The sequence below is a fragment of the Melozone crissalis genome, unplaced genomic scaffold (assembly GCF_028551555.1).
Source record: "Melozone crissalis strain CALT ecotype California unplaced genomic scaffold, PUWL_Pcris_2 ptg000056l_1, whole genome shotgun sequence".
NCBI classification, from domain to species: domain Eukaryota; kingdom Metazoa; phylum Chordata; class Aves; order Passeriformes; family Passerellidae; genus Melozone; species Melozone crissalis.
The window spans coordinates 6,405,248-6,422,062 of NW_026535834.1; the positions used below are offsets into that span (position 1 = coordinate 6,405,248).

Here is a 16,815-nt window from a genome sequence, read left to right on the forward strand (position 1 = left end):
CCTTTGTTGAGATAATTGACACAAAATGTCTATTTCATAGGAAGAGACAAAATATTATTTCAATACATTTAATTTTGCTGTGGAGAATCTGTTGCCTGCAGGAACCACATCATCTACTGCAACAACAAATTGTTTCCTTTCAGTCAGCAGAAAATTTAAATAATGGTAAGAGTAAGAGCAGGCTTCATTTAACACAATTTTCATAGCATTGAATGCTGCTATCAATAAAGTCCAATAATGGTGAGTAAACCCTCAGTGGTAACTACAGCTCAGACAACCCAGTCAATAAAATGCTGCAAATTCTGACTTGAAAACAATTTAACTAAGAAAACCCCAGAAAGAATATTTCCCTACCACCATCATAAATTACAACAAATTTTCTTAATAGGTACAACTCATGCTAAAAGCATAGCAGGCTCTCCCTCACCCACTGTTTGCTGGGCAGAGGAAGCAAATGTTGGTAAGTCAGGCAGCTGCAGCCTGTGAGTGCAAAAGTTCTTATTTTTGGTCTTAACTAGGGTAATGATTTGTATTTTTTCTCCTTTACACAGCTCTAGATATCCAAGAAACCTGCATAAGAGTGTTTTCTTTAAAAAGCCTTCACTTCCCTAAGTCTGACTGAAATTGGCAGATTCAGCAATTAAAGGAAAAGACACTGACATTGTGATTTCTAGGATTCTTAAGGATTACAAATACACTTTTTTGGTACAGGTTGCTTGAAGAAAAATACACCTTTGTAGTACAATAATTCACAAGAGGAAAGTTGATCAAAACAAGCCCCTTCCCCAAACTGTCTATTCAGAAACATGAAGATTTGGTTAACAAAAGGAATCTCAACTCTGGCACACTGGCAGAAGTCCCACTCAGTTAATTAAAAAAATTAATGCCAGCAAGAATCAGATAAAATTTGCAAAATTAAAGAATGTTTGTTACAATCATCATCTTTTTATCAAAGCAACCTTTGAATATTTTCATTCAGAAGTTTCTATAATGAAAAAAAACCAAAAACTAAAAGCTCCCTTTTCCTTTAATTAATCAATCTCCTTACAAAAAAAAGGTGATTGGTGTGTTTTACCTTCAGGTCCTCTGCTATTTTCCAGAAGCACCAAAGGACCATTTTGTGCTGGAGCTTCTTTAGGAAGATCCTTCAGAACAAGAGCAGAAAAAGCTGAGATCAAAGCTTCTGTAACCAAAATTTTAGAGGGAGAGGGAATTGCTGAGCACACAAATGGAACCATTTGCACACAGCAGCACAAAGGTCTTGGCACAAAACATGACAAGACTTCTGCCACAGAAGGGTCTGGACATTGCTGGCAAGAACTCCCATGGCATTTTAGGGACTAAAACTCCACAAACACAAATAAAATCAAAACCATGTATTCTACATGCTAAATAAGTTTATTTTCCTCATTTATGGCTAAAGAAGCAGTAGTGAAACTGTACCTGCTGAAATTTAGAGAAGTTGCTAAACTTGGACAGGTTAGGATTGCTCACACACAGAGAATGAAGCACACAGAAAATTCAGTGTTAAATAAAGGCCTTCCAAAAGCACCAGCAACAACACCACAGCAGCATCTCAAAGAGAAAAAGCAGCTGCACAGCTGTGGTGCAGAGGCTGAGCCAAAATCTTGTGCTGCTTTTAGAGGAGCTACAGCTTTTTGAAGAAAGCAGTGTTCTCTTAGCTTAGGATTGCAGGAAGGAGCAGCAGCTTTTCTTACCTTTTGGGATAAAAACATGGGCTCAGAATTTTCAACTGGAAGCAGGTGTTCTGGATATGCTTTGGTGCTTAGGACTCCTAAAATAAAACCAGTTTTACTGTGGTCAGAATCACTTGTGGTGCATTTTCTGTACAGCTCCACATTTCCCTTATCTCTGAATGCCTAAACATCACAACCCTCATAACACAAATGAGCACAGAGATTGAGCTGAAGCTTAAAAACATCAAATGAATTCTGTGAGTCTGAATGAGAAATTCAATTAACAGCATGGGGAAACCTCTGAAAAACAGAACATTATAAAACAACTGATGCCCTGTGAAGGCTGACCTAGAACAGAGGCTGGATAGAGTTAAAGAATAAAGCAGGAATTTATTAAGAGGCCTCAAATAGATCCACCTTGGGCAGCACAAGAGCCCAGCCAGGGCTGCACCCCAGGTGAACCCAAAAAGGCCACAAAAATGGATCACAGGTCATGGGGTCTCTCACTTTTATAGTTCTGCTCCATTTGCACCTTGCAGTTCATTGTCCCATTCCAGCTTTAGCCCAGGCAGTCCCACCCTGCTTGTTTTTCTCTCTCCAGCCCACGGTGTTTGTGCTCTTGGGGCTGAGATTTGGATCATTTGTCCTTGGTGCCCAGCTGGAGCAGGAATTGTTTTGTCTCCCTGCTCTGTGCACAGAGCTCACCAGCCCCTCATATGAAACCTAGAACTACACACTAAAGCAGAATAGAATCTGAAAAATAGAAAAGCTAAAGCCTGAGACATCACATCCTTTAAACAGGGATGTTTAACAGTGATTAATCATCCCTGCCCCCATGGAGAGAGACACCTTCCACTGCCCCAGGCTGCTCCAGCTCCATCCAAGCTGGCCTGGAACACTTCCAGGGATCCAGGGGCAGCCACAGCTCCTGTGGGCACCTGTGCCAGGGCCCCCGTGCCCTCATGTGCAGAACAGCTCGGGAAAACAAACCCTGCTGCCAGCTGAGAATGCAGAGATCCCTCAATTACAGAACTTCTCCGTGGCTGCACTCGCTTCTCAACTCTGTGCTGAATCCGCCGCTTCCGGACGCACCTGAGGCGGCTCCGGGGGAGTCGCGGGTGGCGTCGGTGCCGCTCGGGGCCCGGGGAACGCGGGGAGCTCCGTCCGCAGCCGGCTCCGCGGGGCAGGGCGAGCCCCCGGCCCGGAGCTTCTGCACGGCCACCGGCCCCGGCCCCTTCCTGCGGGCCGCCGTGGAGCGCACCAGCACCTCGGCCGCCGTCAGGCTGCCCAGCGAGTCCCGGCTGCCGCCCGAGCCGCTCTCCGCCTCCATGGGGCCGGGAACGGGAACGGAGCCGGGACAGCGGGAAGGGCCCCGGGGCTCCGCTTCCCTCCCGCGGCTGCCGACCCTGAGAGAGCACCGCTCGCTCCCGCTGTGCCGGCCCTAATCCCGGCTCCGATCTCGCTGTCCCGGTCCCGATCCCGCTATCCCGGCCCCGTTCTCACTGTCCTGGTCTCGTTGCCGCTCCCGTTCCCTGGTCTCGTCCCGGTCCCGTTCCTGGTATCCCGGCTCCGATCCCGCTGTCCCAGCACCGATCCCACTAACCTGGCCCCGATCTCGCTATCCCGGGTTCCGTTCCCGCTGTCCCGGCCCTGATCTCCTATCCCAGCCCCGTTCCCCCTATCCTAGCCCTGATCTCGCTGTCCCGGCCCCGTTCCCCCTATCCCAGCCCTGATCCCGCTGTCCCGGCCCCCTTCCCGCTGTCCCGGCTCCGTTACCCCTATCCTAGCCCTGATCTCGCTGCCCCGTCCCCGTTTCCGCTATCTCGGCCCCGATCCCGCTGTCCTAGCCCAGTTCCCGCTATCCCGGCCCCGTTCCGCTATCTCGGCCCCGATCCCGCTGTCCTAGCCCTGTTCCCGCTGTCCCGGCCCGGCCGGCGGCACCGGAAGCGCGCGGTGCCATGGCCACGGCGTCCCCTTACCCGGCGTCCGGCGGGAAACGCGCGGGGTCCTCCCCTCAACGGCGTCCGGCGGGAAACGCGCGGGCCCGGGAGGGTAAATCGAGCGGCGGCTCCGCGCGCGGCCGATTCGCCCGGTTCTGTGGCGAATCTGCGGGGCCCGGCCCGGAACGGGCCCTCCCTCGTGCGCGCGCGCGCGTGGCGAATCTGCGGGGCCGGCGCGGGGGCGGTGAGTGCGCGCGGGCGCGGAGCGCGTGAGGGAACGGGCGCGGGAACGGGCGCGCGCTCCTGAGGGACCGGGAGTGTCCCTGAGGGACCCGGGGGGACCGGGAGGAACCAGGAGTGGTCCCGTGCCCGGGAGAACCTGGGAGACACCGGGAGCCTCCCCATGAGGGCCCGGGAGAGCCCTTGAACCTCTCCGTGAGGACCCTGGAGAGCCCGGGAGACACCGGGACCTTCCCCGTGAGGGCCCGGGAGACACCGGGAGCCTCCCTGTGAGGGTCCAGGAGCCTCCCCCTGAAGGGCCTGGGAGACACCGGGAGTCTCCCCGTGGCCCATGAAGGTCCGGGAGCGCCACCGAGGCCCCTCAGTGGGGAAATGCCCGCTCTGTGCCCGGTGTTGGGCCGGGGCTTGGCTGAGCGGGTGATTCCCGAGGGATAGGAACTCAATGTGACCTTGGAAGGGAGAGCTGGAGGATGGAGTAGAAGGAAAAGAGCAAAAATAAATAAAGCTCGAGCTGTTAGCCCCAGGTTTTGGTTTTATCAAGCGTCAGCCAGGTGTGATCTCACTTAAATAGGAGAGTGCTGGGGGGAAATGTGTATTTTTCCCCAGGCCTGATGCCCATACACGTGTTTGGTGTGCTCAGAGAGGTTCTCCTGGTGCCTCAGGCTGACGCCGGTCACTCACCTTTGGTGTTGGATTTCCACCTCTGATCCCTCCTCCTTCAGAGCAGGGCCCAGGCCAAATGCAGGAGGCAGTGAGTGATAACAAGCCGAGCACCAGCTACACCTGGTTATCCAGCTCCTGGCCCCTCATCTCACCCTGTCCTCACTTCATTAAATGCCTCTGGCTTCTGAAAATTCATTTGTTTGGGCTTCTTTTAAATCTGATGGCAGTCCAGTTGTAGCCTAGTAATCCCCCATGATAAAATAACTTTGTCTACAAGCTGTGGGGAGTTTACCTTGACACAATTCTTTGACTCGAGATTTTTATTCTTTGACACATTTCTTTGACTTGATGCTTTTACCCTTCGTTTTCCTTTTCAGAAACACTTTCATGGTGCTCTGTGTGCAGCTGGAAGCAAAGGCTTAAAGAGATATTTCAGCTTTCTTTTTATGGAGTAGGTGATAGTTATAGCTGATTTAGATGGTTAGTGGGATTTACAAGTGTGAGGGATTTATAGTGTCTGTCCATCACTCTTCTTCCCAGAAAAATGTTCTTGAAAAGATGAGGAAAACTCCCAAACACAGGGCTTGTTTATTTTGATCAGAGGGACTTGTGAAACTTCTGTATTTGGAAGAGCCCCAGGGCTTTTCAAGAAGGGAGGTTTCCCAGTTTTTGCTCCTTTCTGGTGACCCAGCACACCCAGGCTGTGTCCCTTGCAGCAGAGGTTTATTCTGCTTCCTGCAGTGTGAATGTCCTTGCTGAGAGGGGCGGTGCTGAATTTTAAATCGTGTTTAGCCCACGGGATTAAACCTGAGCCTGCCGGAGCCTGGTGGCTGGGCTGGGCTGGCTGAGGTGCTGAGCACTCTTTCATCACCCTTTAAAAGCTTTTTGCAGAGTTGGAGGGAAAGGGGAGAAGCAGCAGGAAATCTTGAGGGAATACATTTGGCATACTTTGGAACAAAGCAGGTTTGCGCATTCCTGGCAATGTTCAGTAGCTGCTTTTTAGATGTAAGGCTGATTTATGGCTGAAGGTGCAGCAGAGCTGTGTAATTCCCCTGTGGAATGTGTGAAATGCCTGTACAGGGACAAGAGCTTCAGGCGCTTCAGATCAGGCTGTGCTGATGTGAATCAGAGCCTTTCCCAGGTGCCAGAGCTCTGTGAAACTCCAGTCTCAATCTGCCACTTCCAATCTTGCCAGATCACAGGAGGACAGGGATCAGGTTTGCCATAAACACGGATCATGAGGCAACCTGAGTGTGGGAAAGTGGCGCTGTCAGGTGAAACTTTGAGCTTCCTGCCTTGGCCAGGGAACAGAAGTGCTCCCTGCAGTTTCTGTTGAATTATCCACATACCTGCCCTGGAGAATTGTCACTGCTCTTGTTTGCTCACAGGCTGAGAGAGGAGAGAGGAGTTGCCATCACTTCCCACTGGTTACTCCAGTGATGGGCAGGTCCATTCTCCTGAAATAAGTGAGGGGTTTAGGGGAGAGGACAGAGGCTGGAAAGGGATTTTGGATAAGGGCAAGGGGTGACAGGACAAGGGGTGGTGGCTCTGCACTGCCACAGGGCAGGGTTAGATACCAAAGTCCTTGACTGAGCATGGTGAGGCCCTGGCACAGGGTGCCCAGAGATGCTGTGGGTCCCATCCTTGGAAGTGTTCCAGGACTGGAGGGGGCTTGGAGCAGCCTGGGATGGTGGAAGGTGTCCCTGCCATGGCAGCAGGGTGGAAGGAGATGATCTTGAGGGTCCTTTCCATCCCAAACCAGTTTGTGATTCAGTGACCACCTGAACAGAACCTGGCTCCTTGTTACCACCATATCCTGCAGGTTCTCCTTTGAATGCCCTGTGTGAGCTGCCTGCCCATGAGGAGTTCTTGCATCTGACATCCCAGATGCAACTATCTGTGCCCTTTACAATTTACAATTAATCTTCTGTTATGCTTTGCCAATTTTTGAGCAAGACATTCATGTTTTAGAGGGCTTTAGCTGTTACAGTCCCTGTGCAGGGATCCAGTGTGGTGTCAGTGGCAGATGTCACCATCCCTGTGCTGCTGGCAGGGGCTGTAGGAACACTCCACTCTGTAGGGACACTCCACTCTGTAGGGACACTCCACTCTTGTGAGAGCTCCCTGATGCTGTTTTCAGTTGCTTCATTTTCTTTCTGTTGTAGAAATAATTGTTGCTGTTTCTCTGTTGATGTTCAGGCAGTTGTGTACCCCTTCCCTTCCCCCTGCTGGGAGACTGCAGTAGCTAAAGCTCTCTAAAACATCAATGTCTTGCCCAAAAATTGGCAAAGCATAATAGAACATTAATTGTAAATAGCCCTTGCTAAAGGACTAAAAGAACTTTTTTTTTTTTTTCCCAAGTGATTGCACTGCAGTGCTCATTTTTCTTCCCCAAGTTGAATTAAACTAAGGAGCTTGTTCTTGCTGACATATGATATTAGTTTGCATTATCATTGTGATAACAGGTCCTAGATAACATGGAAATGAAGGGAAAAAGAGACAAGGCTTCAGTCTTCTAGGAAACCTGCAGGGATGCTTTCAAGCCTTAACTTGTTCACTGTGTTGGATTAGGAATGTCTTACTTGAAGATGCTTGTTTAAATTCTTAGATCCATGGCTGTTAACCTCATCCCTTTTTCTTTGTCTATTTCATTCCATTTTCATTGTTCTCTGTTTTTTCTTGCATTTAATTCACTACAATAACCACAACATTTGCTGTAGTTCAGGTGTTTGGTGCAGCTGCACAGAAACCAGGCCTGCACCTTGTGCTGCATCTGTTCAGTGACTGCCAGTTTATATTTGCCTTTTTTCCTTTTACAGATCACATCTAAAGTCACTGAAACTCCAAGGCTGGAAAGTGTTTGACTTTCCCTCTTCCCCAGCTCCTGCCCTAGCTTATTTAGTAAATCTGACAGCACTTATAAAAATAAATAAGGCATTCTGTAAGTCACTTCAGCTGTATGAAACACCCAAAAAGTCTTTAAAGGACAACAGTTAGCAGTGGCTCTGCTAAGGTTTCATACCTGGAATTATCTTGGATGGTTTTTTTACTGAATACATTCCTAACAGGTAACTTCCCTTTGAGTGAATGGCTTGGGAGTTTGCTAGCAAAGTTGCATTTAAATGCACTTCAAGGATGCACAAAAGTCCATTCTGATGTAAAATGCTCCAGTTCATATTTATGTTTTTTATTTAGAACTCGACTTTTATCCTCACCTTTAGGTGACTGAGCCACAGGAGGTGGAACATGGCTGGACAAATATCAGAGGCTGATCAGATCAAGCAGGTGAGATGCTGCATTTGGGAGGGGGGGCTTTGAAAGTCTTGTGCTGCTCTGTCACAGGGAGTGGAAGGTGTAGTGCATAGGGAAGGACAGAAACTCTGAGTTATCTGAGTTAACCAAAATTTCAGCAGGTGACCATTGACAAACAGCATGTGTTGTGTATGAGCAGCTTTTGGTGCTGAAATCCTCTGCCTGAGAGTAAATTTTTCTAGGCACTTGCCCTTCAGATTTTCTTATATCATGCAGCTGTATGTAAGAAAAAGAAAAATTGATTTTTAAGGGTTTTTTTTTTAAATATTCATTGTCCAATTTTTATTTACAGTTCAAGGAGTTTCTTGGCACATACAATAAACTTACAGAAAATTGCTTTGTGGATTGCATAAAGGATTTCACTAGCAGAGATGTGAAACCAGAAGAGGTAGGTGATGGCTTCTGATGGTCCTTTGGTAGGATTGCTGTGCACCATTCCAATTTCAGAAACAACTCAGAGAGTTTTGATCTTTAAACCAAGGTACAAAGCCAGGCAGTGGAGTTTGGGTGTCCCATCCCAGACCAGCTTGGACAGGGCTTGGAGCAGCCAGGGACAGTGCAATGTGTCCCTGCCCATGGCAGGGGGTGGAGCTGATGCTCTTTAGGGTTCCTTCACCAAAACCATTCTAGAAGTGGTTGTGACACACAGAATCTGCCCAGTCCCCACTGACTATTGGCTGCTCACTGCAATTCCATGTGTTTCATTCCCTGAGCTGTCAGTGGAGGTTCCTGTGCTGTAACTGCTCATGGAGGTGACTCCATGGACAGGAAGCTGCCCACCTACAGCCTGCATCTCACCCTTTGAGGAATCCTGCTGAAATATTTGTTTACCTGCCCACGTTCCTGCCTTGTAGTGAGTCATGGGAACACAGCTCTGCTGTTCAATCCCCTTCCCTGCACTGCAGGGAGCTCCCTCACGCTGCCATCTGCACAAAGATTAAGCTCTCCATAAGATTACTGGCATGGTTTTGCTTCTCCTTGCCTGTTGAGAGGCTGTTTCAGAGCCTAATCATTTTGTTGGTTAAAAATCTAATAACTTTTGCTTGACTCTGCTGGCAGGAAAAAAAAAAGTCTAATATTTTAAACTAAACATTTTTTGGAGCCTTTTCTGCTTCCTTGGAGTACAATTCCTCACTCCAGGCAAAACTCATGTGTCCTTCCAGCTTTGGTGCTGCTGCCCTGAACAGAGCTCTCTTAGCTTCCCAAGACAGATTCCTTCTTTCCCTAATCTTCTCTGAATCTGCTTTAGTGGAATTCTATTACAGGTCATAATTATTTTGGGTTAAAGATTACTTAGGTCCAAAAACTATTCTTAGATTCTTGGAGCAGCCTGGACCAGTGGGAGGTGTCCCTGCCATGGCAGGGGGTTGGAATGAGGTGATAAATTTAAGGTCCATCCCAATCCAAACCATTTTCTGATTGTGAGCTGCCTATTTTTGCTTCTGTGGATTGCAGAGGTTCATGTCTGGTGGCACAGGAACCATCTGTTAACAAAGGAACTAGGAAAAATCTTTCTTATGGGAAATTCTGCCAGATTGTCCACTGTGGGATTTCCTGCAGAGCACCTGTCTGGAAGCAGGACACTTGTCTAGATGGACACTGCTGTGGAAATTCCCATGTTTCTCTTGAAAGTTGTAGTTCCTTATTAAATAATTGAGATTAATACCTCCACAGATCTCCTTTGGGGTCCTGCACTTGAAAAAACCCAACTTCTGAGCTCTTTCCTCCCGCAGGTGCCAGTGCAAGTCTGGACTCACACACACAGGCCTGGGGCAGCTCCAGTTGTTGTTTCCTAGGGAGACTCCACTCCTGCTCAGCAGGTTTGGCTGGAGCTGCTGCCAGGCTGAGGGGCTGGGTGCTGTGTGGAGCTTGCTGGGGTTTTGGCCACTTCATTTCACCCTTCTGCTTTTCACATCCCTCTGCACTGAGCAGAACCAAAGCAATGTCTGCTGTGTTCCCAGGCAAAGGGGTCACCTTTCCTTTCCACCCAAATCTGTTACCTGTGAGCCATGGCACAGAATATCCAATTAGAAGGACTGTAGCCCAGAAATAATCTCACAACTCTTTCTCTACACTCAAAGAAAGAAACCACTTTAAATTTGAAAAATACTGTGGATAGAATAGGCTCTGGTATTTATTTCCCAGTCCAGCTGACTGATGTACTCTGGTGGCAAGGCAGGTACCAGAGCCAATGGGAACAAGGGTAAAATGGGTTAAACTGAGTTAGCAAAGAGCAGATCATGTTTGGCTGTCACAGCCAGTATGTGTTTGTAAACAGAATTAAAATTTACTAATGTAATAGATTTATTATTAATTTCAAAATATGTAGTTCAATTCCACAAGAGGAGCCCAAGGACAAAAGGATGGTATCTCCTGAGTCCAGGGTGTTTTCCATGGAGACTTTAATATGAGAATGAATATTAGTAAATGTTTCAGGCATAGCAGAAAAACTCAACTTTACATTTTCTACTGCCCTCATCCTGACAGTGTGAGATGTACTCACCCAACTGTTTATCCCTGTCTGTGCTGGTATTTTGGGTCCTGGTTGGGGATGTGTTTGACTGTCTGAAGCCCTGTGTTCCCTCTTGCTGCAGATAACTTGCTCAGAAAACTGCCTGCAGAAGTATCTGAAGATGACACAGAGGATCTCCATGAGATTCCAGGAGTACCACATCCAGCAGAACGAGGCTCTGGCAGCCAAGGCAGGACTGCTCAGCCAACCTCGCTAGAGCAGAGCTCTGTGCTCAGACCTAAGCTGTGCCAAGAACACACTGGGGGCTTCCTGCTGTCAGGATGTGTGTCCAGCAGCTCAGAGCAGAGCTGTGGGTGCTGCTCAGGCAGTGGGAGCAGAAGGGTTAAACAGGAGCTCAGTCCTGGTGGCCTGGCAGTGGAGTTTGTTTCCACAAGGGAATGATGCACATACAACTTCTCCCAGGGCCCACAGACTGTGTCTGAATTTCAGGGGTGGTGGGAGGGCTCACCTGCCTTTTGCTGAGACTGGTTGAGATGAATCAATGTAACTTGGGGAATACTTTTTTATTTAATTCAAATAAAATCAGCTGGAGCCATATCCACCTGTGTGTTCTTTCCCCAGAGCCATTTCTGGGACATCTGAAAGCAGCATTTTGTTTGCTGGGGGCTCTTTGCTCAGCTGCTCCAGAGTTCTGTCCATTCACTGCTGCTGTAGGAGCTGACAGAGGCCAGAGGGAGCTCAGGCAGGGGTGCCCCAGGTTCTCTTTGGGTCACTGACAGGGGACAGGGGGACATGAGCAGCACTTGTGCCTGGGGCAGCTCCTGTGCACCCCTTGATTCCCTCAGGGAGCCCCACAGGGTCCTGCCAGCCCGGCCTCCTGGCCTGACACACTCCAGGCACTGAGCTTGCTGCAGTTTGCACACAATTCACAGAATCACTGGGTTGATTAAAGATCATCAAATCCAACCCATGCCCCAACACCTCAACTAAACCCTGGCACCCAGTGCCACATCCAGGCTTTGTTAAACACCTCCTTTCTCCTGTGAATGCCAGCAGGAAATCCAGGCTCTGCACAGCACAGGGTCTGTCCTGCTGTTGCAGGAGCCCACAGAGAGGTTTGGAAGGCAGCTGGACTGGGTTACAAACACAGCAGTGCTTTGGGAGGATCCTGACAGCTGCAATGCTGCAGTCAGGGCAATGGTGCAGTGGAATGACAGCAGGCACCTTGTGCTTCAGGTCTCATAAAATCCAGGGACAACGGGGACTGAACATCAGGAGCAGCAATTTTGAGACTCCAGGTGATGAGGAGTGAACCAAAGCTATTCCATGTCAGCTGCCAGGTTCTGTTATTGATAGAGGCAACAACAAGGAACAGAAAGAGCAGGAGGAGTTTTTTGTTGTTACCTTCTCTACCTTTCTATCTCCAGCAGAGCTTGAGTAACTCAGCTGTGGATTCCTGGCCCCTGAGGGCAGCACAGTGCCCTGCCACCTGCAGCAGCCACTGCTCTGTGCGCTGCAGCTCTGCCTGGAGCCCTGCTCCTGGGCTTGCCAAGGTGCAAGGAGCCAGTGGAGCCTCCAGCCCCACATCCCTGTGTTTGTACCCCTGCTCCTGGGCTTGCCAAGGTGCAAGGAGCCAGTGGAGCCTCCAGCCCCACATCCCTGTGTTTGTACCCCTGCTCCTGGGCTTGCCAAGGTGCAAGGAGCCAGTGGAGCCTCCAGCCCCACATCCCTGTGTTTGTACCACAGCCCCTTCCTCCTGTGCCTCATTACGCTGGAGATGGATGAGAGCTCACTGAAACAGTGAAGGCTGAAAACCAGCCCAAATAAGGCAGCAAGGCTGCATTGTCCTGTTTTTTCAAAGGAAGAACAAGCTAAAACTGTCCAGATTATTTGCTACAATCAGGTCACAAATGCTGCAGCTAAATTGAATCAATACATGTATAGTAAAGGCTTTCAAGGCTTTCCTTTGAATAGCTCTTTTTCTGTTAAACGTTTGAAAGTAATCCATGATTGAGATTTTCCACTGGATCTTCATGTGCAAAAAGGTGCTCAGAAAAGTGCCTGAAGAGTTTAACTGAGGGAAGTGGAGGATTTTCATGTCTTCTGAACAAAGCACCTTGGGGCTGAAGTGAAGTGAGTTAAAAAAATAATGGTTTTCTCTCAGTTCAGTATTTGGAGCTAGGAAAATATTTAAATATTAGGACAGATTTCTTTTAAAAAAGGTAAAGCAAGTTTTAGAGGGACTTAGTTAACAAATTACCCACTTTCAGGTTTGGATAATCAATTTTGTCAAAGCTCTTTCTCTACAAAAATCTTGTGGTCTTTCACATCCAGGTGGCAGGTTGCATACAGACAATACAAATATATTTGAGCTTGGAAATAAAATGCATCCATGTAACTAAAGCATCCAGGTGATACAAATAAATAATATAAAATAGGATAAAAATGGTTTTACTCTGGATCCTTACAAAGACAACAGCATTTTCTTAAATGCCATTAAGGGGTGTGAGGAGAAGGTGAATCACCTTGCTGAGGCACAGTAGTGCAGGAAGGGATCCCACTCTGATGGGAGAAGGAGCAAAGGGTGAAGAATGGGAAGCTGCTGAGGGAGGAGTACTGAGAAAGCTGTGGGAAAAGTGAGCCAAAGTGGAGGTGGGAGGGGAGGGCAGCCTGCCAAAAGCAGCTCAAGGAAACTGAGCTGGTAAACAGACACTCATTATGGGGAGATGCTCACTGCAGCAGCAGTGAGGGAACACAGATCCTTCCTGCTGCACACACACACACACAGCTCCTCCTGAGCCCACAGAAACCAGAACCTGTTCAGCAGCAAGGGTCAGATGAGAGCCTTGCTCCAGAGTGGCCTGGACAGCACAGTGCTGGCACTGCCACCAGATCAATCAGCTGGAAGATTATAATGGAGGCTCCTTGAATTCTCTCCAGGATAAAAGCAAAGCTCCAATTTATGTAATCCCCTGCTGAGAGCTTCAACTGCTGAGCTCTGTTGGAAGGCAAGAAAAGGAGTGACTGCAGAGCTGTCAGCAGTGTGGGTGAACACTGAGTGTGGCTGTGGCTGCAGAGCAGGGAGGCAAATCCTGTGTGCTCTGGCATTCCCCACTCTGGGAACTGGAGCTTAGCAACAGCTCCTGCTTCAGCATCTTCTCTCAGCTGGGTGGGAAGTCAGCACATGGCATCTGAGGAATCCAGTTCAAACCTTAGGAAGCCCATTAAGCTCAGCTCCAAAATTCCTTGAATGAGTCTGGCCCAAACTCTAAAACATGTAAAAGCAATTAAAGCCTCTGACACCTAAACCTTGGATTTCCAGAGGACAGCATTAAAAGAACTCCAAAAGTTACAATTCTGCCTCATATTGGAGGGTTTTAAAAATGATGTTTTACCTTAACTTCACACTCCTTTGTGTTTTGGTGTCAGGGAGCAGCAGGTTCTTCACAATAAACGTCAGGTACAATGCATGTGTTACAACATTTTACAGCAACAAATGGAATTGAATCAGGGGAAGTACATTAGTGACTTTCTGCAGATTAAAGTGTTGTTGGATTTCTGACTATATTGCACCAAAAGGCACTTGAAGGATGGATCCTGGGGCACCAGGAGAGGGGCAGTGTCACCCTTGGAGCACACAGAGACTGCTGGGGCACAAGCAGATACTCCTGGGGGGGATGGAAGTAGATGATCTGTGAGAGTCCTTTCCAATCCAAACTGGTTTTTATTCTCCAGAGACATAAGAAAATGTCTTATGGAAGGTCTGGAAGAAGAGACAACACATTTCACTGCAGGGGATGCAGGGAGCAGTGGCATCCCTGGGCACTGGGACAGCCCAACAGGAAAGGTTTTATAAAAAAAACAGCTCTGGGCTGAATGTAACATGAGCTGATCATTCAGAGGCACAGAGAGGTGTTACCCTGCATGGGGATGCTGCCCAGGGCCTCTGAGCCACAGCGAAATCACATTCCCATCAATTGTTCAGGGCTCTCCAAAGGAAAAGCAGGAAACAAGAACAGCAGCAGCCAAACCTCAGCCACAGAGATCAGCTCCTTCCTGCACTGCCTGTGGATAACATCATTCCATAATTATTCCCACAGCATTATGTGGGGCTGCTCTCACATTCTGAGTTAATCACATTCAAATACCTGCACAGACCAATATAAAATTTTACCTCTCACTGGTTCCAGTGCCAAAACATTTCCTCATCAGAGAGGGATTGTCCTGCCCACCTGAGGGAGCCACTGCCCCTGTCCATGCCCCTGGGATGGCACACAGGGGTCACCTGCAGAGTGGGAAGCAGAGCATGTGCAGAAGGAATCAAGGGCTGGGACTTTCCTTTTTTTTTCCTTTTAAAATAGCTTTATTTATTCATAAGGGAAATAAAGGAGCATCAAAAGATATGGTTTTAAGTTCCACATAAACAAGTTCCTTGTTAAAGCAGAAAGAAAACACACTCTTGTGCAATATAGCAAAGTATTTAATACAAATTCCACATCTTACCCCTCCTTATGAAACTGGCATAGCTGGCAGCAGCAGGGTAAATTAGGTCAGGCTGTACCCAGATGAGGGATTAGAGGAGGAGTTTAGGAACAGCTGAAGACACCAACAGTGCTGGAATGGAAACGTTGTTGGGTTACTCTGAACAGCAGGAAAGTGAGAAATGACCAAAGCCCAGCACCAAGGCAGGGCAGTGTCCCCCAGCAGCAGCTCAGGGTTAAACACAGTGACAACCCCTGCAGGCTGGCACAGCTCCAGCACAGCTTTCCTTGGCTGGCAAACACTGCCAGAGGGAAAGTGAAGCAAAGCTTCCGTGGTTAGTGCAGTGAGTGAGCTGTGCTGGGGCACTGAGGCCAAGGGGCATCAAACAAAGCCAATTCTCATCTCTGGAAACTCTTGGTGAGGGATGAGCAGCAGCACAAGGGTGTGAACCAATGTTAACCAATGCAAACAGCTGCAGAGCTGAAGCAGAACCAACCTGCTCTGAGCCAGAATTCAGAATCCAGCCAGAATCCCACTGCAGAATCTCTGCAATGGGAAGGAGCAAGAATAACACCATAAATAGCAAAGATAATTCAAAATCAAGAAGACACCAGACAAGTCCTATTCTTAGAAAAACTGCTTTCTCAATCAACAGTTTGATCCTTCCAGTTTTCTTTAAATGGCAGTATGGTGAGCATTTGTCATTGAGCTGTGGCTAATCATAAAATCCACCACTCACTGGCATTAAAACAAACACACCATCAGGCCAAAAACACTGGAATACAAAAAGTAAATTTACATATCCATCCAAAGCAATGGATGGGACCAATAAATAAATACTTCAATAAATAAATACTTGTGGAATCTGAGAAACTCACAGATATTCAGAGCAAACATAAGACCCCCAATAAATCCCAGCTCCTCAGGGGTAACTGATAAAGGTGAATAATTTTAAACACTGAGACCTCTTAAAATCCCATCCTGTTTGGTGTGAGGTAATATGGGAGAATGACAGACTCTCAAAATCTGAGAGCAATAGCTTAATAGTATGAGCTAATTACAAAATGTCATTTTCCTTAGCCCTGGAATTACAGTGAGTCAGCCTCTGGCAATATCCCCTTTGGTTCCACTGTTTTATTATGGCCCCCACATCTCCAGAGCCTCACATTGTAGCAAATAATAAAATCCCAAGACCAGAGAAGGAAAATAACCAAGATTTCAGAGCATCATTTTTGCAAAGGGCAGTGAAGTTTTTTTGCAGTGAAGTAAACAGCTCAACATACTTTTGTGAACACATTAATCTTTTATTTCAGCTGGTAAATCTGGCTCATGTCAGATTTCTTTCAAGCCATCAAACCAAACCTGCTTTTTTCTTAAAAAGAAAACTACAGCATTTCTTAGACTTACTGCTGTTAAAGAATTCCAGTAAATGCTGCCCAGAAAATCCATTTGGCTGCCTCAGCTATCCAAGAAGATTTTAATGGAAAAAAAAAAAAAACATGTTATAAAAGTAATAATTTTTTAATGCAATATTCCATCTGGCTGACAAACCTGTCTGCAGAGAGAAGGCTCTCTCAGCAGTGGATTTTCTGACTGAGGCACAGGAGTTGACAATCCTTAGATTCAGTTTCTCCTCCCAGCTCCACATCAAAGCCATCCTGAGTAATTCTGGTAGCCATTTCTGCAAGGCACCCTCTAAAAAAAAAAGACTATGTAACCATTTAAAAAATTTCTGTCTAATACTGCACCTTCTAAAAAATTAGACTGAAGCATGCATAAAAGCACAAACACTGATTTAATCACCTTTTCTGCTGCTCCCTGTGAAGGTCAGACACATCATCCTTCAGGAAGACAAACACTTCTTTGCCCTTGTTATGCTTTTCATTCACTGGTAATTACTACTGAAAATCTGTTTAACCTCTGTCAAAACAATGATTTGTTATTATTGTTCTGACAACTCTGCTTCTCTTGCCTGATTAAACTGGAGAAACTTTCCCAGCAACCTGAT

The 16,815-nt window shown here is 47.6% G+C and overlaps 2 protein-coding genes across 8 annotated transcripts in view; one reads left to right on the forward strand and one right to left on the reverse strand.

Moving 5' to 3' along the window:
• The window catches only part of KIAA0586 (KIAA0586 ortholog), a 70,184-nt gene extending 66,489 nt beyond the window's left edge, over positions 1-3,695 (reverse strand). For 5 of the 6 annotated variants that reach the window (XM_054286675.1, XM_054286677.1, XM_054286676.1 and 2 more), the window contains exons 1-3: positions 2,790-2,880; positions 1,719-1,795; positions 1,076-1,145 (exon numbers count right to left, since the gene is read on the reverse strand). In XM_054286675.1, coding sequence (XP_054142650.1) covers positions 1,076-1,145; positions 1,719-1,736 — 88 coding nt within the window. In that variant the 5' untranslated portion in view covers positions 1,737-1,795; positions 2,790-2,880. Of the gene's footprint in view, positions 1-1,075; positions 1,146-1,718; positions 1,796-2,789; positions 2,881-3,676 lie in introns of those variants that run through there. The other variant, XM_054286674.1, reaches the window with a different exon arrangement.
• Positions 3,696-3,817: 122 nt separating this feature from the next.
• TIMM9 (translocase of inner mitochondrial membrane 9) lies at positions 3,818-11,085 on the forward strand. Of its 2 annotated transcripts, none has more exons than XM_054286763.1 (4): positions 3,818-3,881; positions 7,762-7,825; positions 8,145-8,240; positions 10,447-11,085. In XM_054286763.1, the coding sequence occupies exons 2-4, from the start codon at positions 7,787-7,789 to the stop codon at positions 10,579-10,581; spliced, it is 270 nt and encodes an 89-aa protein (XP_054142738.1). In that variant the 5' UTR covers positions 3,818-3,881; positions 7,762-7,786; the 3' UTR covers positions 10,582-11,085. The 2 variants fall into 2 exon arrangements, with proteins under 2 accessions (XP_054142738.1, XP_054142739.1); XM_054286764.1 differs by lacking the exon at positions 3,818-3,881 and adding an exon at positions 7,418-7,441.
• Positions 11,086-16,815: the final 5,730 nt, after the last annotated feature.

Coding starts and splice junctions, on each gene's coding strand:
- TIMM9 (XM_054286763.1), top strand. CDS start 7,787: ATGGCTGGACAAATATCAGAGGCTGATCAGATCAAGCAG. Junction 7,826..8,144: donor AGGCTGATCAGATCAAGCAG/GTGAGATGCTGC, acceptor TTTTATTTACAG/TTCAAGGAGTTTCTTGGCAC. Junction 8,241..10,446: donor GAGATGTGAAACCAGAAGAG/GTAGGTGATGGC, acceptor CTCTTGCTGCAG/ATAACTTGCTCAGAAAACTG.